This window comes from Trichoderma evansii, assembly GCF_050947405.1.
Source record: "Trichoderma evansii strain SZMC 28006 chromosome Unknown GGI43scaffold_10, whole genome shotgun sequence".
NCBI lineage: Eukaryota > Fungi > Ascomycota > Sordariomycetes > Hypocreales > Hypocreaceae > Trichoderma > Trichoderma evansii.
In genome coordinates this window covers 39,510-55,314 of record NW_028145196.1, presented here as the reverse complement: position 1 = coordinate 55,314, position 15,805 = coordinate 39,510, and the positions used below count along the sequence as shown (strand labels likewise).

At 47.1% G+C, this 15,805-nt stretch overlaps 6 protein-coding genes across 6 annotated transcripts; 3 read left to right on the top strand and 3 right to left on the bottom strand.

Annotated features, from left to right (window-relative positions):
- Nucleotides 1-245: 245 nt before the first annotated feature.
- On the top strand, nt 246-1,687 carry GGI43DRAFT_427409 (uncharacterized protein; the record flags this gene model as incomplete). The annotated part of the gene is made up of 2 exons (XM_083208798.1): nt 246-886; nt 920-1,687. 2 exons carry the CDS (start codon nt 246-248, stop codon nt 1,569-1,571), a joined length of 1,293 nt encoding a protein of 430 aa, XP_083060361.1. The 3' UTR covers nt 1,572-1,687.
- A 558-nt stretch (nt 1,688-2,245) lies between these two features.
- GGI43DRAFT_422833 (uncharacterized protein) lies at nt 2,246-3,268 on the top strand (the record flags this gene model as incomplete). The annotated part of the gene is made up of 2 exons (XM_083208160.1): nt 2,246-2,930; nt 3,003-3,268. The coding sequence occupies 2 exons, from the start codon at nt 2,246-2,248 to the stop codon at nt 3,266-3,268; spliced, it is 951 nt and encodes a 316-aa protein (XP_083060360.1).
- Nucleotides 3,205-8,563, bottom strand: GGI43DRAFT_427407 (glycosyl transferase family 41-domain-containing protein; the record flags this gene model as incomplete). Its single annotated transcript, XM_083208797.1, has 4 exons — nt 3,205-4,268; nt 4,325-4,934; nt 5,008-6,987; nt 7,047-8,563. 4 exons carry the CDS (start codon nt 8,561-8,563, stop codon nt 3,633-3,635), a joined length of 4,743 nt encoding a protein of 1,580 aa, XP_083060359.1. The 3' UTR covers nt 3,205-3,632.
- A 480-nt stretch (nt 8,564-9,043) lies between these two features.
- On the bottom strand, nt 9,044-10,878 carry GGI43DRAFT_404922 (uncharacterized protein). The gene is made up of 7 exons (XM_083205974.1): nt 10,713-10,878; nt 10,221-10,625; nt 10,131-10,170; nt 9,945-10,069; nt 9,697-9,892; nt 9,332-9,635; nt 9,044-9,275 (listed from the first exon to the last, which is right to left on the bottom strand). Exons 2-7 carry the CDS (start codon nt 10,436-10,438, stop codon nt 9,247-9,249), a joined length of 912 nt encoding a protein of 303 aa, XP_083060358.1. The 5' UTR covers nt 10,439-10,625; nt 10,713-10,878; the 3' UTR covers nt 9,044-9,246.
- A 784-nt stretch (nt 10,879-11,662) lies between these two features.
- On the top strand, nt 11,663-14,148 carry GGI43DRAFT_404912 (uncharacterized protein). Its single transcript, XM_083205973.1, has 8 exons — nt 11,663-12,276; nt 12,338-12,645; nt 12,764-13,243; nt 13,297-13,406; nt 13,458-13,500; nt 13,553-13,611; nt 13,664-13,745; nt 13,800-14,148. Exons 1-8 carry the CDS (start codon nt 11,966-11,968, stop codon nt 13,826-13,828), a joined length of 1,422 nt encoding a protein of 473 aa, XP_083060357.1. The 5' UTR covers nt 11,663-11,965; the 3' UTR covers nt 13,829-14,148.
- A 576-nt stretch (nt 14,149-14,724) lies between these two features.
- GGI43DRAFT_383742 (uncharacterized protein) lies at nt 14,725-15,018 on the bottom strand (the record flags this gene model as incomplete). Its single annotated transcript, XM_083203429.1, has 3 exons — nt 14,725-14,765; nt 14,831-14,855; nt 14,932-15,018. 3 exons carry the CDS (start codon nt 15,016-15,018, stop codon nt 14,725-14,727), a joined length of 153 nt encoding a protein of 50 aa, XP_083060356.1.
- Between the last annotated feature and the right edge of the window lie 787 nt (nt 15,019-15,805).

The following is a 15,805-nucleotide window of genomic DNA, read 5'->3' as shown; positions in this document are numbered from 1 at the left end:
TGCTGGCTGAGCAGTCACTCACTGACTGGATTGTCTTATAGAGGCTTTGCCATGTGGTCTCCGGTATTTATCAGCTGGATTTCTCTTTCTTTAAAATTTTTTTTTTGAGATAGATACCCAGAAAGATTGGAGTCTGACAACTTCTTTTATATCATCGCTGAACACAACATCCATCAATCCTCTCCATAGCCCTTTCTTCTTCTTGAAACACTATCTTTAGAAGAGATTCTATTCATTTTGAAAATATGCCTTGCTTGCGGGGCATCGAACTATCTCTCATCATTCAACCAGAATCGCTTCCATTACCTGAATTTATACACCCTGATGCTTCTTCAGTTCGAGTTGTATCTCTGGGTGAAACTACACAGACAGAAGAAAATGAGGCGAGCCCTCATAGCTTAGACTCGACTCGTATCCAAAAGTCGGCTCCAAAGGCTTCTGTCTACATACCTTCTACGCCTGGCTCTCAGTTCTGGGTACAATACCGTATCCATCGCAGCCCAGAGCCTTCATGCTACCTTCTCTTCAAATTATTGATGAACGGCCGTCATATCACGAGCTGCGGAATCAAACCTGATACTACATCAGGCACAATCAGTCGAGCCCTCTACGAGCCAAGTGACAGGTGGCACTTGAGGCAGGATGGAACGCTGCTCAAAAGAAGTGGAATTGAGTCTCGCTGCTTCTGCTTCTCTCCAGGCCCTGATGCTGTTGCTGCAGCTGACGATGGAGGCGTTATTGAAGTTCAAGTTTTTCGAGCAAAGAGTCGTCGAAGATACACTCCCCAATTGGTTACCCACCGTGATCAACAGCAATATGGTATAATGGATGTCCACCCTGAGGTAAAGAGAGAAGATGAGAGAGAAGACGAAGAATCTAAAAGACTGTTTATGTGCTTATACTAATATGCAAACAATAGATCACCCTCAACAGGGCTCCTTGAACATCCTGAAGATGCCGTTTACTATGAGTGGATTCTACATGATGCGGCAGAGGCACCATTTGCGACGTTCTGTTTTCACTATCGTGCGTGGGCATATCTATGGGACCTCAATCTCATTACAGATGATAGCAACTCTCCGCCACACAATCGCAGATTAAGGGAAGGGCTTAGAAGCAATCGACACAAAGGTATTGCTCACGAGAGATCGAAAGATGAAGCAGAAGCTTTCCGCGAAGAATTGGACCTGGGAGATTGTGATGAAGAGTCAAATCATACTCGAGATATTGAACCAGCGGCGGCTCGAACTCTTCCCTACTCGCCAAGTGATGCGTTACAAAACAAAAAGCTGAGATTTTCGAAGTCAAACAAGCGCCTACCTTTTCATAGAAGACAGCCTTCTCTTTATTCAGCAGCACCACTCAGGGTGACCTCACGCTCGGGTAACCCATTCACCACATTCTTACTCTCGCCGGTCATGGAAGAAGAGGGTTCATTTACGAGCCCTTATGATCCTCCCAGACACAACATTCTGACAGCATATCCGATTCATTCTTACTATCGAGAAAATACTCGTTCACGCGTTCACAGACCACTTCCGACAGTAAAAGAAGTACCAAAATTGGAATGATCAAACCGGATTTCTGGTATACCAAGTCCTTTTTGCCGCATTGATGAGCTGGATAAGGGGAAGGATAATAATGCATCCGTATAGAATTAAGTAGTAACACTTGAAGTATAACGGGGCAGTATGATATTCACGCTTCATAATAATTTATAAGACTCTAAGACGATGATTTACAAAGTATTTCGGATGGAAACAAATTAAATGCACGGATAAGTCTCACATTTACAATTTTGAACATTGTGGTGGACCTGAGAAGAGTAACTATTGCGCTATGCACTGGGAATGAAACATCATCCAGGGGCACAATAGATAGACAGATAGCAAGAAGTATTAAAACAAAATGCAAGGCTATAGACAAAGCGTAGCCTTGTAATAATTCACCTTCAAGCTCCATGACAGCCCCCTTTGTTTTCTTAGATTCACTTCATCAGCTGACAGCCAGCCGCTACATTCACCCGCTCCCAGTGCTATACTTTCCTCCAGCATCACTGATCCTTCGATACTCACTTTCAATCCTTTCCCATTCTCTGTCTCAATAATTACTGCGGAGGTTTCTCAAAAAAAAAAAAACTCTCCAAAAGCAATCTGTCCCGTATTATATCAACTCCAAAACAATCCACAAGAGCCTCTTATCTCACTAATGCTACATACAATCTCATCAACAGTCTAGCACAAAGATGGGAGATTCAAGCTGGATGCGGCTACTACCAGGACAGCGTTGTCGAACTCCAGTTTCCCCTTGGCTTCATAACGGCCAAAATGACAATGAAGACACCCACGAAGCGGCGAATCTAAAGATCACTCCACGACCCTTGGCCGGCTTCAATCAATCTTCCGCCGAATTCGCCAATGATATCCTCGTCAAAGAAGCAGACAGGCTTCAGAACACTCCGTCGGTCGATGAAATGGCAGATATGCTACGAACTATCATCATGGTATCCCCAACGCCACCAGTCTTGGATCCTCAGTATACATCCTATGTACTTCATCTCATCGAAGGCTATAGTAAGCTTAAAAATAAGCTATCAGTCAAAGAGAAGGAAGTTGTCCAACTGAAAGCAAAGCAACAAGAAGACAGTGAAAACGGCAAGATTCTCTTTACTGACTGGACAGCCCAAGAATCTCGATACAAGGCCGAGATTAAACGATTGGAGCTGATTATCCAACAAGTATCTGGAAAGGGTGTCGAGGCTGTTGCGCTGGCTCGATCTGGCAGCCTCATCAGGAGAGCCGGAGCGGGCAGAGCACAAACAACAGAGGCAGCGACCTCTGAGCAAGTGCCTGTAGAAGAGGAACTCTGTCAGGATGAATGTAAGAATGTCTCTCCATACAAAGGCACGGATATCCAGGGTAGACGAACATGTGAGTGTCGAGATCTGCTTTTGGTAACTATCTTTGCTGTGAGCTAACGTGTGTATTCATCTTCCCATTTAGCTATTTCCAGTGATACCCTTGATTTGACAACCCGCCTCAGTATCAAGAGACAACTTTGGAGACATCGCTCCGAAAACAATCTTCTAGAGCCAAGTAGAAGAGTAAGAATCGGTCAAAGAGAACATTGTCATGGTCAACCCTTGTCGCAGTTGGCATCGTCTCATCTGTGCCTCACGATGGAGACTCCGGAGCCTGAACCAAAGGAGGAGAGTAATTCGGACGATGAACAACGTTTAGATGAAAGCGATGCAGGCCATAGCGAGTAAACTGCAATAATAAGCTAGATAAGTCAAGTTGCAAACGAATGAACTGGCGACTCGGGGGGCTATGTCGTTATATTCAAAATTATCAGGTTAGATTTTCAACCGTCACTGGCTTCAGGAGATATTATATTGAACAGTGTCAATGCCATCCAAGGGCAGTATTAAAATGCATTGTATAGGCAATCCGTAGCAGCCGTCAGTTGGCTAGCCAGATACAGGTATATCTCCTCGCGCTCGTAGATCTTTGTGTGGCTCCGTGTAAGTAACGCCAAAGAAGAAGGATAGAAAAAAAAAATCAGAAACGCCATAAACCAAGCCGCTTAACTGAATGCCCCCAAAACCACAGCGAGTAGTACCATCTAGATATTTATAGATATATGTCACCACCCTTACCCGAAACCCACCGCCGCCATGCCTCCTCATAGGCCGATTCCAAATCGGTCACCCACCGCCGAGTGTTGAAGAGTCCACATTGCCATCTGCTGTCCCATAACAGCTTCCTAATTTCTGCTAGGCGCCCTGTGCCTTGACCATATCCTTTATCTGTCACCATATAACTTAAGCCTCCAGCTAATTCTGTAGCTGAATCTTCATACTCTGTCTCGTTTTCTGCAATCAACTCCACTGCTGCTTGCTCGCCTGCGGCTGTTTTAGGAAGCGCTCCTCGCAAGATCGACGCAGCCATTCGAGAGCACATCTTGTAAGAATATCGAGGCAAGGTGAGAAGCGGAGTGCTTGACCACAGGACGTCAGCGGCGGTAGTATGAGCGTTACATTCCGCGGTATCAAGGAATAGATCGCACACTCTCGCCCTGGTGATGTGTTGGCTCTTTGGTGCTACATCAGTAAAGATTAGTCGACTGGCAACTTCTGCTCCAGCCCAAGCTTCAGCTGTTCGGCGCAGATTGACTTCTCCCAATTCGGGGAACCGTAACAGCCATAGGAGGGCTTTAGGAGTCCTCGCCAGAATTCGTAACCAAGATCGGAACGTAGTAGGGTCAATCTACAATTAGGTTAGCTGAGGAACTTGGTATGAAATATTTCGAACCCTTTACTTGCCTTGTATAACTGATTGAAGTTGGCCAGTATGATTGCATCATCTGGTATCGTTGGAAATAGCTCTTTGCGCATCTGCCACCTGCGTTTCTCTTCATGTTCCCATGTTACATCACGCTCACTACGGTCGCATGACTGTGCATGGTCACAACAGAAGAAGGTGTCCCGACAAAATATAATATTCTCCGAATACATCCACGAGAGGTCGTCACCTTCGGTGTTGTCGAAAAATACATCCTCAATGCCGACGTTTGCTCTCCAAGGACGCAAAGTACTTTGCGGGACAGCTGTTGCATCAGCAAGTATATAATCACACCACTCTGCGCCAAGAGTTCCCGCAAATCCCATGAAGGACATCTGAATCGGGGCAGGGCGGGCAGCGAATATCTCATTACGAGCACCTCTGGTATAACCGTTGAGGTTGACCAAGATGTGAATTTCGTCTTGTATAATCTGTTGGATAAGTTTATCTGCTGGCCAAGAACTAACATCGCGGAACACAGGAGCCTCTCTCTCAATCTGTTGTCGATGGACGGATCTGTCACTAGGGGTAGTGGCATAGCAGAAAGCGCGAGCTCGCCGAGGGTTATGAAACCCGAACACGGATTGCATTCTGTATTGTGAAGGCATGTTAGTTCATCAGGTCGTAGAATCAAATAATATCACAAATGAAAGGTGTCTCTTACAGATGGGCCAGCGGATGATTGTTAAAGTCTGACGACACATATCCAACATTCAAATGGGGACTTGGCGGTGGCGGTGGTGGATATACGGTAGGAGGCAACCAAGGGGAACGAAGAGTCGAACATGATATACGCATTGCGTTGCGCTGGGAAATCGATCGTATGTCTTTAGCAGACAATGGGTATGTGAAAGTGTGGAAAGGAAGCACAGTCGGTGCAGAAGGTATGGTGAGAGAAGAGGGTAGCTGAGGCCGCAGATAGCGCGCAGGCGTGACCTCTCTCTTGACGACGTACTTGTCATGATACCATTTCCAGAGGATGACTCTTGTAGCCCGCTCCACCAGACGCACCAGGCGCGGGCCTTCCCACGGTTTATGAGCCCAAGCACGCAGCGCGTTCTCAAAGTCAAATCCCGGTGTGCGACCAAAGCCGTGCAGCTGCTGCGCCAACATATGAATGGTCGGTTGCCGCAGTAGATTACAGCCCCATTGCGACGCATCGCCCAGCTGCTGATTTATGATACCAAGCACCCGCTGCGTTAGGCCACTTCCACGCATGGCTGTCTTCACATCCACAAGAGTGCCTTCCTCATCAACGTGCCACCGGTCATATTGACCAGATTCAAGCAGCGCTCCTCCTCTGCCACGCCAATCGCAGACAGAGTTGAGAGCTGTTAGAAGTCCGCAGACGGCTTCGGCGAATCCTGGATTCGCTTCTACAGCTCGCCTGTAGTAAGCAATAGCGTCCTTTATACGACCTTTGTCCTTTACTGCATTGGCCAAGTTGGTCAAAGCGATGTCGAAGGTTCTGTCGCAGGAGACTGCTCGCTCATACATTTGAATTGCAAGGTCTAATTGCCCAACATCTTTCAATAGGCTCCCAAGATTCGTGTGCAGGTGAACATGTCTAGGGTCAAGACGAAGCCCATAGTTATAGTATGCCAAAGCGAGTGCAAGGCCGCTGCCGGGCACAATACCAGGCAAACTGGGCCGAGAAGATGCCATCCCCGACGCACCGACATTGTTTGAACCGATCTGCTGCACGCCGGCAAGGAGTATACCGATGTTATTTGCAGTAGATGGGCTTTCTTGGAGAGAAAGAGATAGATAGTACAACGCTAGTATATCCCCGATCCCCGACGGCTGTCTGAGCAGACTTGGGGCGATACCACCGCCAGACGTAGCATCTTGGAAAATCTTTGCTAGTGAAAGTAAAGCATTACTCGTCGTTTGCACAGCAACTCGCCTGGCGGCTCCCTCAGGAACAAATGCCAGTCCAGGTAACTCGCTGCCTCCGCCGCCGCCAGCAAAGACAAGGTGGGCAGTCTGGCGAGCCTTTTCTGGGGGTAGCAAAAGAGGTCGCCGTGAAGCTTGTCTTTGGTTACCAGTGGCCGGGAAGGACCCTGTTGGAGAGAGCACAACATGGATTCGATTCACCAGATCTTGGACACTTTTTATCCGGTCTCCAACGCTGATCAAGACGGCTTCTTCGAATGCCTCGGAGGCTCTTTCAATATCCTTTAAACCATACAGTATTGTGCCTTTGGCATGAACCAACGCTAAAATCCTGCCATTTTCACTGTTGGGGAGTGCGTATCCGCTGGACCCGAACTCAGAGACATCTGAATTATTGCCGCCTATTCGGGGCGCAGTCTCAGGGTGATAGCCGTGGTTCGTAATAGCTGGCTGCTGAACGTGCACATTCCTAGTATGGTCATCATCGCAAGGCACGGTACGAAAGCCTGAGGTGGAGTACATAGTCTGAGTTGAGCGTTCCTTGGGCAATTTCAGCGCTTGTTGCACGAAGCAAATAATTTCGATCGCTTCTCGGCTACGTTTCTTGTAAAGCAACCCAACGAGCTGTTCCGTAGCTTCTAAATGAGAGGGGCATAGCTTAATAGCATTTAACCAATGCTTTTCAGCTTCTTCTTGGCGGTTAAGACAATAAAGCGTGGCGGCTATATTTGTGATAGCCTCAACATGGCTATAATCTGAGTCAGATATAGAACAACCACTTGATAGTTCATCTGGAACAGGTCAAACCTTGAATCTAGAGCAAGAACTCTCGAGAACCATTCTACGGCATCTTCGAACCGCGATAGGCCATATAAAAGACACCCACCGAGTAAAATTCCATCAATCCATTTCCAATGGCTTTGTTCACATAAGCTTTTAAGTAGATTTAGGGAGTTTCTTGCATTAAGAACTGGCAATGCCTTCGCCATGGCAGCCGGGCCAAGTGTATCAAAGGACGAAGGTGCGGGATATGTACTAGGTGAAGCACCGAAATGCATTGTTGACGTACTTGGCTGGTGAACCTCCCCATGGGCACTTTGCCCTGTCTGTTGTCTCGTAATATGGTTTAACGTATCTTCAATGTTAGATGTAAGAGCCCGGGGATGGTTATTCGGTGTGACTGCCGAAAGGTTGGGTCGTCCAGCACTGCCATGCGCATCTTGTAGAGCACCAAAATTGACTTTTCGGGACTTGGGGGGTCTGGGAAATACTAAGATTTTGGATCTTGCGTTGGAATTGGCGCCAGTCATCTGATCAAATTTCCTTGCAGTTTGCAGATAGGACAGCAGTTCAACATAATGATCTTGAGCTTGCGATAATGCTTTTTCTGTAAAGCTCGATCGAGAGGCATACTGGTTGCTGGCAGCAGAAGCGTGTCCAATTACATTCAGGTCCCCATAACCTCCGTGCAGTATCGGCTGAGAGGACCGTGGGACATGGGCGTTGGCCTTCAAATCTGCAGGTCTACTCAGTAATTGAGGATCTGATCTATGTGGCTGCAAAAGGCTTCCGGGGGCGCCCGGTGGCATAAACCATTGTGAAAACTGCGAAGAGGTATCAAGGTACCCATAGTTTGGTTGCGTGGAACTCGGCTGCATAGAGCCGGGCTGCCAGCCAAACTGATTGATCGTCGCAGCGTCCGCTGCTGAGGCAGGCGGTGGACAGAAGGCTCGCACATTGTACTCAGCTGCTCTCATAAGCGGTTGGTACATGCCTGGGATCTGACTGAACATGGGGTATCCGTTTGACTGCCAGGAGAGATTAGGTTGTTGAAGGGTAATAGAGGAATCGCTACTAAGAACAAAGTTTGGCCTTTCTTGGACAACAGGCCATGGTGATGTCAGAGGAGGAGCTTGGCCCAGACTCCTCTGCTCATGTTCTAAAAGACGGGACTTTGCGTGAAAAGGAATATTATTTGGCGGCATGTATGGGTATATCCCCGAGGGCGTTGGAAGTATCAGCTGCTTCAGCGGCGGCGGCCCAGCCGACAGCTGCGTTGGCGATCCATCGTATCCTGCGTCGATGGTGCCTCTTGGAGTTTTCCTGCGCAAATGATAGTCGTAGTCTCGGGAACTTGAGGCGGCAGAAATGGTCGAACTGTCATACTGCAGCTGAAAAGGTAGGATGGTAGAGGAGCGATGGTAGGGGGACGCGATGGCTCGTCTCTCTTGTTCTGGCCGGGCGCCATGGCCGCTGTTCGAGGGCCCGAATGCGTCGAAGTTGGTTGGCACCACGCGAGGGTGCGTCTGTACTAAGGGCAACATGCCCGAGATGGAGGATTGGCGAGATTAATGGCGGATGCGATCTTCGTCAAGGAGAGGGTATCACTTGCGAACGAGCAGCAACGTCGTTCACATCATGGCTAGAGACGGCGCCGACAGGCATCGGGGGCTGAGCTGCGGCGATATGCACGGGGCAAGCAGCAGCAAACAGCGGCAATGGCTTACCTCTCCCAATCCAACGCCACGACTCAAAGTACCGGGTTTGTGGGTTGTGCCTTGAAATGAACAAACGCAATATGGTTTCAAGCAAGGAAATGGCAGTGACAGCCTGAGCTAAGGAACTTAAAGGTGCTTATTCAAATATGGGGTATGGGGTACTGCCTAGTACTGGCGTATACAAAAAATGCGGTGGAGGTACCTGGGGGGAACACTTATGCATACTTTAGACTGACAGTGACAGATGATCCTCGCGCCTTTTTGGGAGGGTGGCATGCATGAGGAGGAGCCTTTTTCAATTTGATGAATTGCTGCTAGGTGCAGGTTAATTATGATTTTTTTTTACCATTTGCTTCGATAACTTAAATTAACGTTAAACATTATATCCATTAATATTCTCCGCAGCTCGCTGCGGATTATGCACTTGAATTCTACATAGTTTGCGGTAAAGTAATACTTACTCCGTAATATTCTATAAAGTGTGTCGCAGCTCCGCCTTTTACGCTGATCTATGGATCCTGCAGAAAGTTCACCACAGCTGCATAAGCGTCAGTGAACCAGTTACTTAGAAGCGTGATTTATAATGTGAATCACCTTGTCTGAAAGCCTCAGGCTGTTCCGATATCAGCCAGTGCCCAGCATCAATGTCTGCTAGGCGAAAGCATGGAAAAAATTGGCCAATGGCAGGCAGCACGTCATCTGGCACATATTTGCTTTGAGTACCTCGCACAAAAAGCGATGGCTTAGTATACCGTGCCTCTTGGGGACTTTTAAAGGGGAAGTCTCCAAGGTGGTTTAGCGATCGACCCAGTATGTCCAATGGGACGCGGAATCGTTGGATTCCATCCTCTGGTGAACGAACCAGGTTTCCGAGCAGGAATTGACGGATAGGCAGTGACTATTGAAGGACATGGTTAGTTTTTACCAAGGTATATACGCAGAGTGCCAGGGGTATCAACCTCTTCGTAATCTTTGAGAATGGCATCTGCCTCAGACTGGCGTGTAACGTTGGCCTCCTGTATTTTTTTCATCCCCCGGACGTAGGTAGCAAACGAGCTGCTGAGCGTAGTGTCGGTCGGGGCATTGTCAACCGCGACGACTTTCGCTACCGTCTCAGGAGAACGGAGGGCGACCGCCATAGCCGTCTTGGCGCCCCTGAGCACAAATCAGCCAATGGTCATGTTTCCAGCCGTCTCGTATAACATACATAGAGTGGCCTATCAGGATAGGCTCCTTCAGACCATGGTCGTTGATGAAGGCCAGTATATCTTCCGTCATGGCTGTATAGTCATGGCGGGGGTCGTGAGGGGATTCTCCGTGATTTCTAAGGTCCTTTATGATTTTATTTTGTTTAACATGGTTGGCTTTGCTCTTCCCCGTCAAATCCACCTACCACTGTGTATACATGAGTCCTCAGATCTCTGGCTAGGGCTCTTTTGAATTGTGAGCAATATCCTGCAGTTCGAGGCTTGGCAATGCTTACTTGCTAATTCCTCTGTTGTTCTTTTTAGATCCGAAAAGACCATGAAGAAAGAGGATTGGTGCCGTTCTCTCATCTGCCTTTGGATTTGCGGGCGCATGAAGATCATAGGATAATGGCGAAACGGGCTGAGGATGCGATGTTGTAGAGACTAGTCGCATATGGCGATGTGCGCCGAACAGGGTGGCATTCCCAAGCCGGGAGCGCAGAGGCGATATCATATTTGCGCACTGGTATGGCCTGATAAAATTAAAATATTTGTCAACGCCTCTTTCTGTGGAGAGGCTGGACAGTGGTGGTATATGCCACTCACTCACCTACGTAGGTACTAAGTATTCAAATTGGTTGTTGCTGGCGTTTCTCAAATACTGCTAGTCGCAGTAGTAAAATTCGACGTCATATACCGCCCTATATGTCCTTAGCGTTATGGGGTGCTTGGAATTCGGAATTTCAAACAACGAAACCGGCAGTTCAAGGAAGGCTCTCTGTACTCACAGTGGCCTACTATCGTAGCGCACTAATAGCAAATGCTACCTTGGTCGGCCAGCAGGGATAGAAAAACAGAGTCTGCAAAAGGAACAAATACACACATGTTCAAAACATCTTTATGGAGTTAGCTTGTCGCCACTTTTGTGTGCGTAGCGCCTATTTCTGCCTGTGGACTGTTTCTAAATTCCCTCTTTTACGCCCGGAAGACAGAAAAACGGGGGCGGCGATACGTAGAAGCAATGACACGAGCATCCTGTTTTATGAGTCAATTGCAGTGCTTGTATTCATACAGTCTAAATCTCGCGTGCTTGAAATATTTCATCTCCTGTTGTTCTATCCTCTCTTGCTTTGTAATAAGAAGAGGCCATAAAAGTAAGGATGACCTAAGAAAAAATACACACACAATAATAATAGAAACAAAAGAACTATTCAAGTGTCTTGTTATATATGCACAGTTAGAGCGTGTATGGCATTTGATATAGTGATTTAAATACTGGTATCCAATAAGCAGCAGTAGGAGCAGTGGAAATAGTAGCAGTATAAAACTACCTACAGTATTAAAATAGAATCATATCATAGTATGATGGTAATGATACAAAAAGCTGTGCTGATAGCTGCAAAATTCCTTCCGTATACCGTATGCCTTCAAAAAATTGGACTGTGGGTATCCCTATATATTGACCATGCCGTCAATTTTAGGACAAATCTATAGCATTTCAAGAAGGAGTATCCATACGGCTAAGCCATTATCAGCTATATGCTAACCTATAGTGGTATAATTCTGCTGCAAGATCATGCAGCATGGTTAATATAGGGAGAGTACCCACAGTCCAATTTTCGAAGGAATACGGTATTTTTGGCTCTCCACTTGCTTGGGTGAGGTGACGCTGCTGCAGTGGGGTGGTGCGTTATCGTCAGTGGCAGCAATCTCACATATTTTTGACTTTGCGAAAGAGCCGACACCGGCCAATCAATGCCATGACTACGTCCTATTAGTAGTGCCGCAAACTCGCGCAGCGTTGAAGTAGAAGTGGCATATTCTGCTATGCAGTGAGTCACGTTAGTTACTAAGTAGAAACGTGCCTATCTTACGAAGCCATCAATTTTAAGCTTCCAGTGTCAGACATAAAAAATACCCTCCCTCCATTTCCTAGACTGAACTACGATTGATCGACATAACAATTGGCTTCGGCACTTCAGGCTTTTGCAACTAGAAAACACCGTAAAACCTAGATCCGGTCCATCGCATCCCAGCAATCATGTCTTCAGCTCGCGATATCAGCGCCGGCGTTCCAATTGCCCACAGATCTGTCTCAGCCAGCAGCTGGGGTCAAAATCTTTCAACATCGCCCACTGCCACCTTCCAGTCACCTCCAGCCAGCTTCGGGGCCGGACTGCAGCCTCGCAGAAGCGTACCCAAAGTGCTCAAGCCCTTCAATACCCAGGACATTAAGATCTTGTTGCTGGAAAATGTCAACCAGACGGGACGAGACATCCTTACTGGTCAAGGTTACCAGGTGGAAGCCCTGAAGACCTCCCTCCCAGAGGACCAGCTCATTGAGAAAATCCGGTAGGCAATTGCAATTGTTCTTCCAAAGCCAATGGCCGTTTCTGACTTCGTTGGGCACCAGTGACGTCCATGTTATCGGAATCCGATCAAAGACTAAGCTGAGCGAGAAGGTTCTGAGCGAAGCCAAGAATCTGATTGTCATTGGATGCTTCTGTATCGGAACCAACCAGGTTGACCTCACCTACGCTGCCCGCCGTGGAATTGCCGTCTTCAACTCTCCATTTGCCAACTCCCGCAGTGTTGCGGAATTGGTCATTGCCGAAATCATCACCCTGGCCCGACAACTCGGCGATCGATCACTCGAAATGCACCGTGGTACCTGGAACAAAGTCAGCGCCAAGTGCTGGGAGATTCGTGGAAAGACATTGGGTATGTTCGGCTTTTCCTTGCTTATACTGGGATTTATTCTGCAGGCTAGAATAAATCAATGCTATGGCGAGAGAGATGCGCCAGGCATTGGAAATATTTACTAACGTTTAACCGCTAGGAATTGTTGGCTATGGCCACATTGGCTCTCAATTGTCGGTCCTCGCGGAGGCTATGGGTATGAACGTTATCTACTATGACGTAGTAACTTTGATGGCACTGGGAACCGCCCGCCAAGTTCCTACGCTGGACAACCTCCTGGAAGAGGCCGATTTCGTGACTCTCCACGTACCAGATCTCCCCGAAACGAGAGATTTGATTTCAACCGCTCAGCTGGCCCGTATGAAGGAGGGATCATACCTGATCAACGCAAGCCGTGGAACAGTTGTAGACATCCCTGCTTTGATCAAGGCCATGCGCTCAGGAAACATTGCGGGCGCTGCTTTGGACGTTTACCCCAATGAGCCGGCTGGCAACGGCGACTATTTCACCAACAACCTGAACCAATGGGGCGAGGACCTCCGCAGCTTGAGCAACCTCATTCTCACTCCCCATATCGGTGGTAGCACAGAAGAAGCACAGAGCGCAATTGGTGTCGAAGGTTAGTCTGGAGACACATGGCTAATTTTTGATAATATGCTTACGAGATCTCAGTTGCCGAAGCATTGGTCCGCTACATCAACCTTGGTATCACTCTGGGCAGTGTCAACCTACCAGAAGTCCAGCTACGTTCCCTGACCTTGGAGGAGCCAGATCACGCCCGAGTTAGTCTCCCGTATTATCTCTTTTCACCACGACTCTAAATGGAACTCTAGGTTATCTATATCCACCGAAATGTCCCTGGTGTACTGCGTAAAGGTTTGTCTTGCACCTTGAACTCTCCTAAGCGCCTCATACTAACAGTCTTCAGTCAACGAGATTCTCGGTGACCACAACGTCGACAAGCAGCTCAGTGACAGCAAAGGAGATGTAAGGACCGCTTCTCTGACGCCATATTGACTCAGTGCTAACAATACCACAGTTGGCATATCTGATGGCCGATATCAGCAACGTAAGAGTTGAGCAAATCAAGGATATCGTCGAGAGCTTGGAAGGCCTAAGCTGTAAGTATCACCACTATATTACATGTCCAGAACATTTCTAACGTGTGAAAATAGCCTGCATCATGACAAGAGTCCTCTATTAGACTATCTACCGTCTCCTGCGTAGGATCGGAGCCAAGTAATCTCCGCTCATTATTGCATATTTATTAGCTAGTAAAAAAGTTTTTAGAAACATGGGTTTGCAAACTTGGTATTAAGGAAATCAGTATATGTGGGCAGTGGTCATAAATCACTTCAACAGTGCCCGTGCTGCTTCAACAGCTGTCAGTGGATTAACTTTGATTTGATAGTTGGTATTTTATATGTACGTGCAACGATAGAGCGTAATAATTGGGAATGAATAAAAAAAAAATATGGATATCATTCATTGAATACTACAATTTTGAAAGTAGTACTTCTTCAATACTCGCCTGCTCATGATAAGACGAATTTTGAGGTGGCTTCTTTTGTTCTAAACACGATAATGATAGCTAGGTATTTGGGTGGAGTTTTTACTATATATTGTCAACTTTTTACGAGCATTTGCAAAGACTCCTCCAGCTAGACAGCATTTACAATTTTTAGACTGTTGAAAGTTAATGTCACGATAATGGAAGTATATTCTTCATGATAGCGTGCAACCCAAAGTAAGAGGTTTTAGATATACCAGCAAAACATCAAAACAGAGCATCTTTTGCCGACGTTAACATAACATCATTGGCAGGGCTCTACCAGTAATTCGAATATGGTAGCAATTCTCAATTGGCCTTCATCGAACAATATGAAGCGTAGTCGATATATGCGTGGTTTCACGGTGTATATATTAGGTGGCAGTACTTTTTACTATCGCTGTTTCAAATCCCTCAGTCGTATGTAGGGAGTGCCACCTCAACATCGAATCGCAGTCCAAATGACGCCGCACCTATAGCCGTTACCCCCAATTGACAAAATAATCGGCGTTCTAGTTCTCGAGTATCGATATTTGCTCCAGCTGAGTCGTCTAGTGGTCCCAAGGGTGTTTCCATCCAAGCAGAACGGGGCCTACGAACAATATAGTCGTTAGCAATGCCGGTACGAAAACAGTATATATGGATTGAGTCCTTTACCATCTTTCTTTGCCCGGTACATCAGCTAGATATCATAGTCAGCATATCAGGTCTTCATATGCGATCTCGCCGTCCATAGGCACTGGAGACGCTCTGCTTACCCAGAACCACATTCCCGCGCCAAGGGCAGTGGCTGTGACTCGGTAGATCGGGGCGACATGAGGAACGGGAGGCTTCGGGGGACCCATGGCTGCTGCGGGTTTACAATTGCACCTAGAGGCAATTCAGTCGCTGCAGAGGAGGAGTAGCATTCGTATGGAAATACCTAGGAAGGAGATGGATATTAGTTCAAGTCCTCTATTACTCTGTGCAGTTCCTGCGCCACATGGGACAGCGACGGGACACTTACCTGGCAGATTAATTGAGAGTCGCTGATTCGCGATATACGGAATAGCAACAGCCGCATAGAACAATCAACCACCGTAAATCTAGACGTATGATGAGTAACACACATATGCCCCACTTTTCACATGGATATGCGCGAATCTCCGCATATAAGGATATTTATGTAATCAATCTGCGTGGAATGCTCGGCTGCTTTTATTTGATTGGCATTACAATTGGAGGTTATCGTGGGTTACAAAGGTTGAATGGCTCAAGATCGATTTCCAAGATTCATTCAGCGAGATAGCACCCTCTGGGAGGCACCCTCGTATCGAATTGCGTTGCGAAGAGAGCTGACACTACAATTCCAAGTACCCCAGAGAACTGCTAGATATACAATTAAATGTATTTTCCCTATCAATAGCACTGCCTCTGAAGCGGTGATGCTAAAAACTACGATCTGAAAGGAAACTGGGGTATTGTCCTTGCAAAACAGCAAGAATTCAGGCTCATATTGGGTCATCAAATCTTTGTTCGCTAATAAGCCCTCAATGGTAATCATTCAGAGTATGCGTGATGTGCTACTGCGACTTTCACGACGGCTGGTATTCTCTTCGTTGTCTAAACCAAGTATACATGGCATGTGCTGGA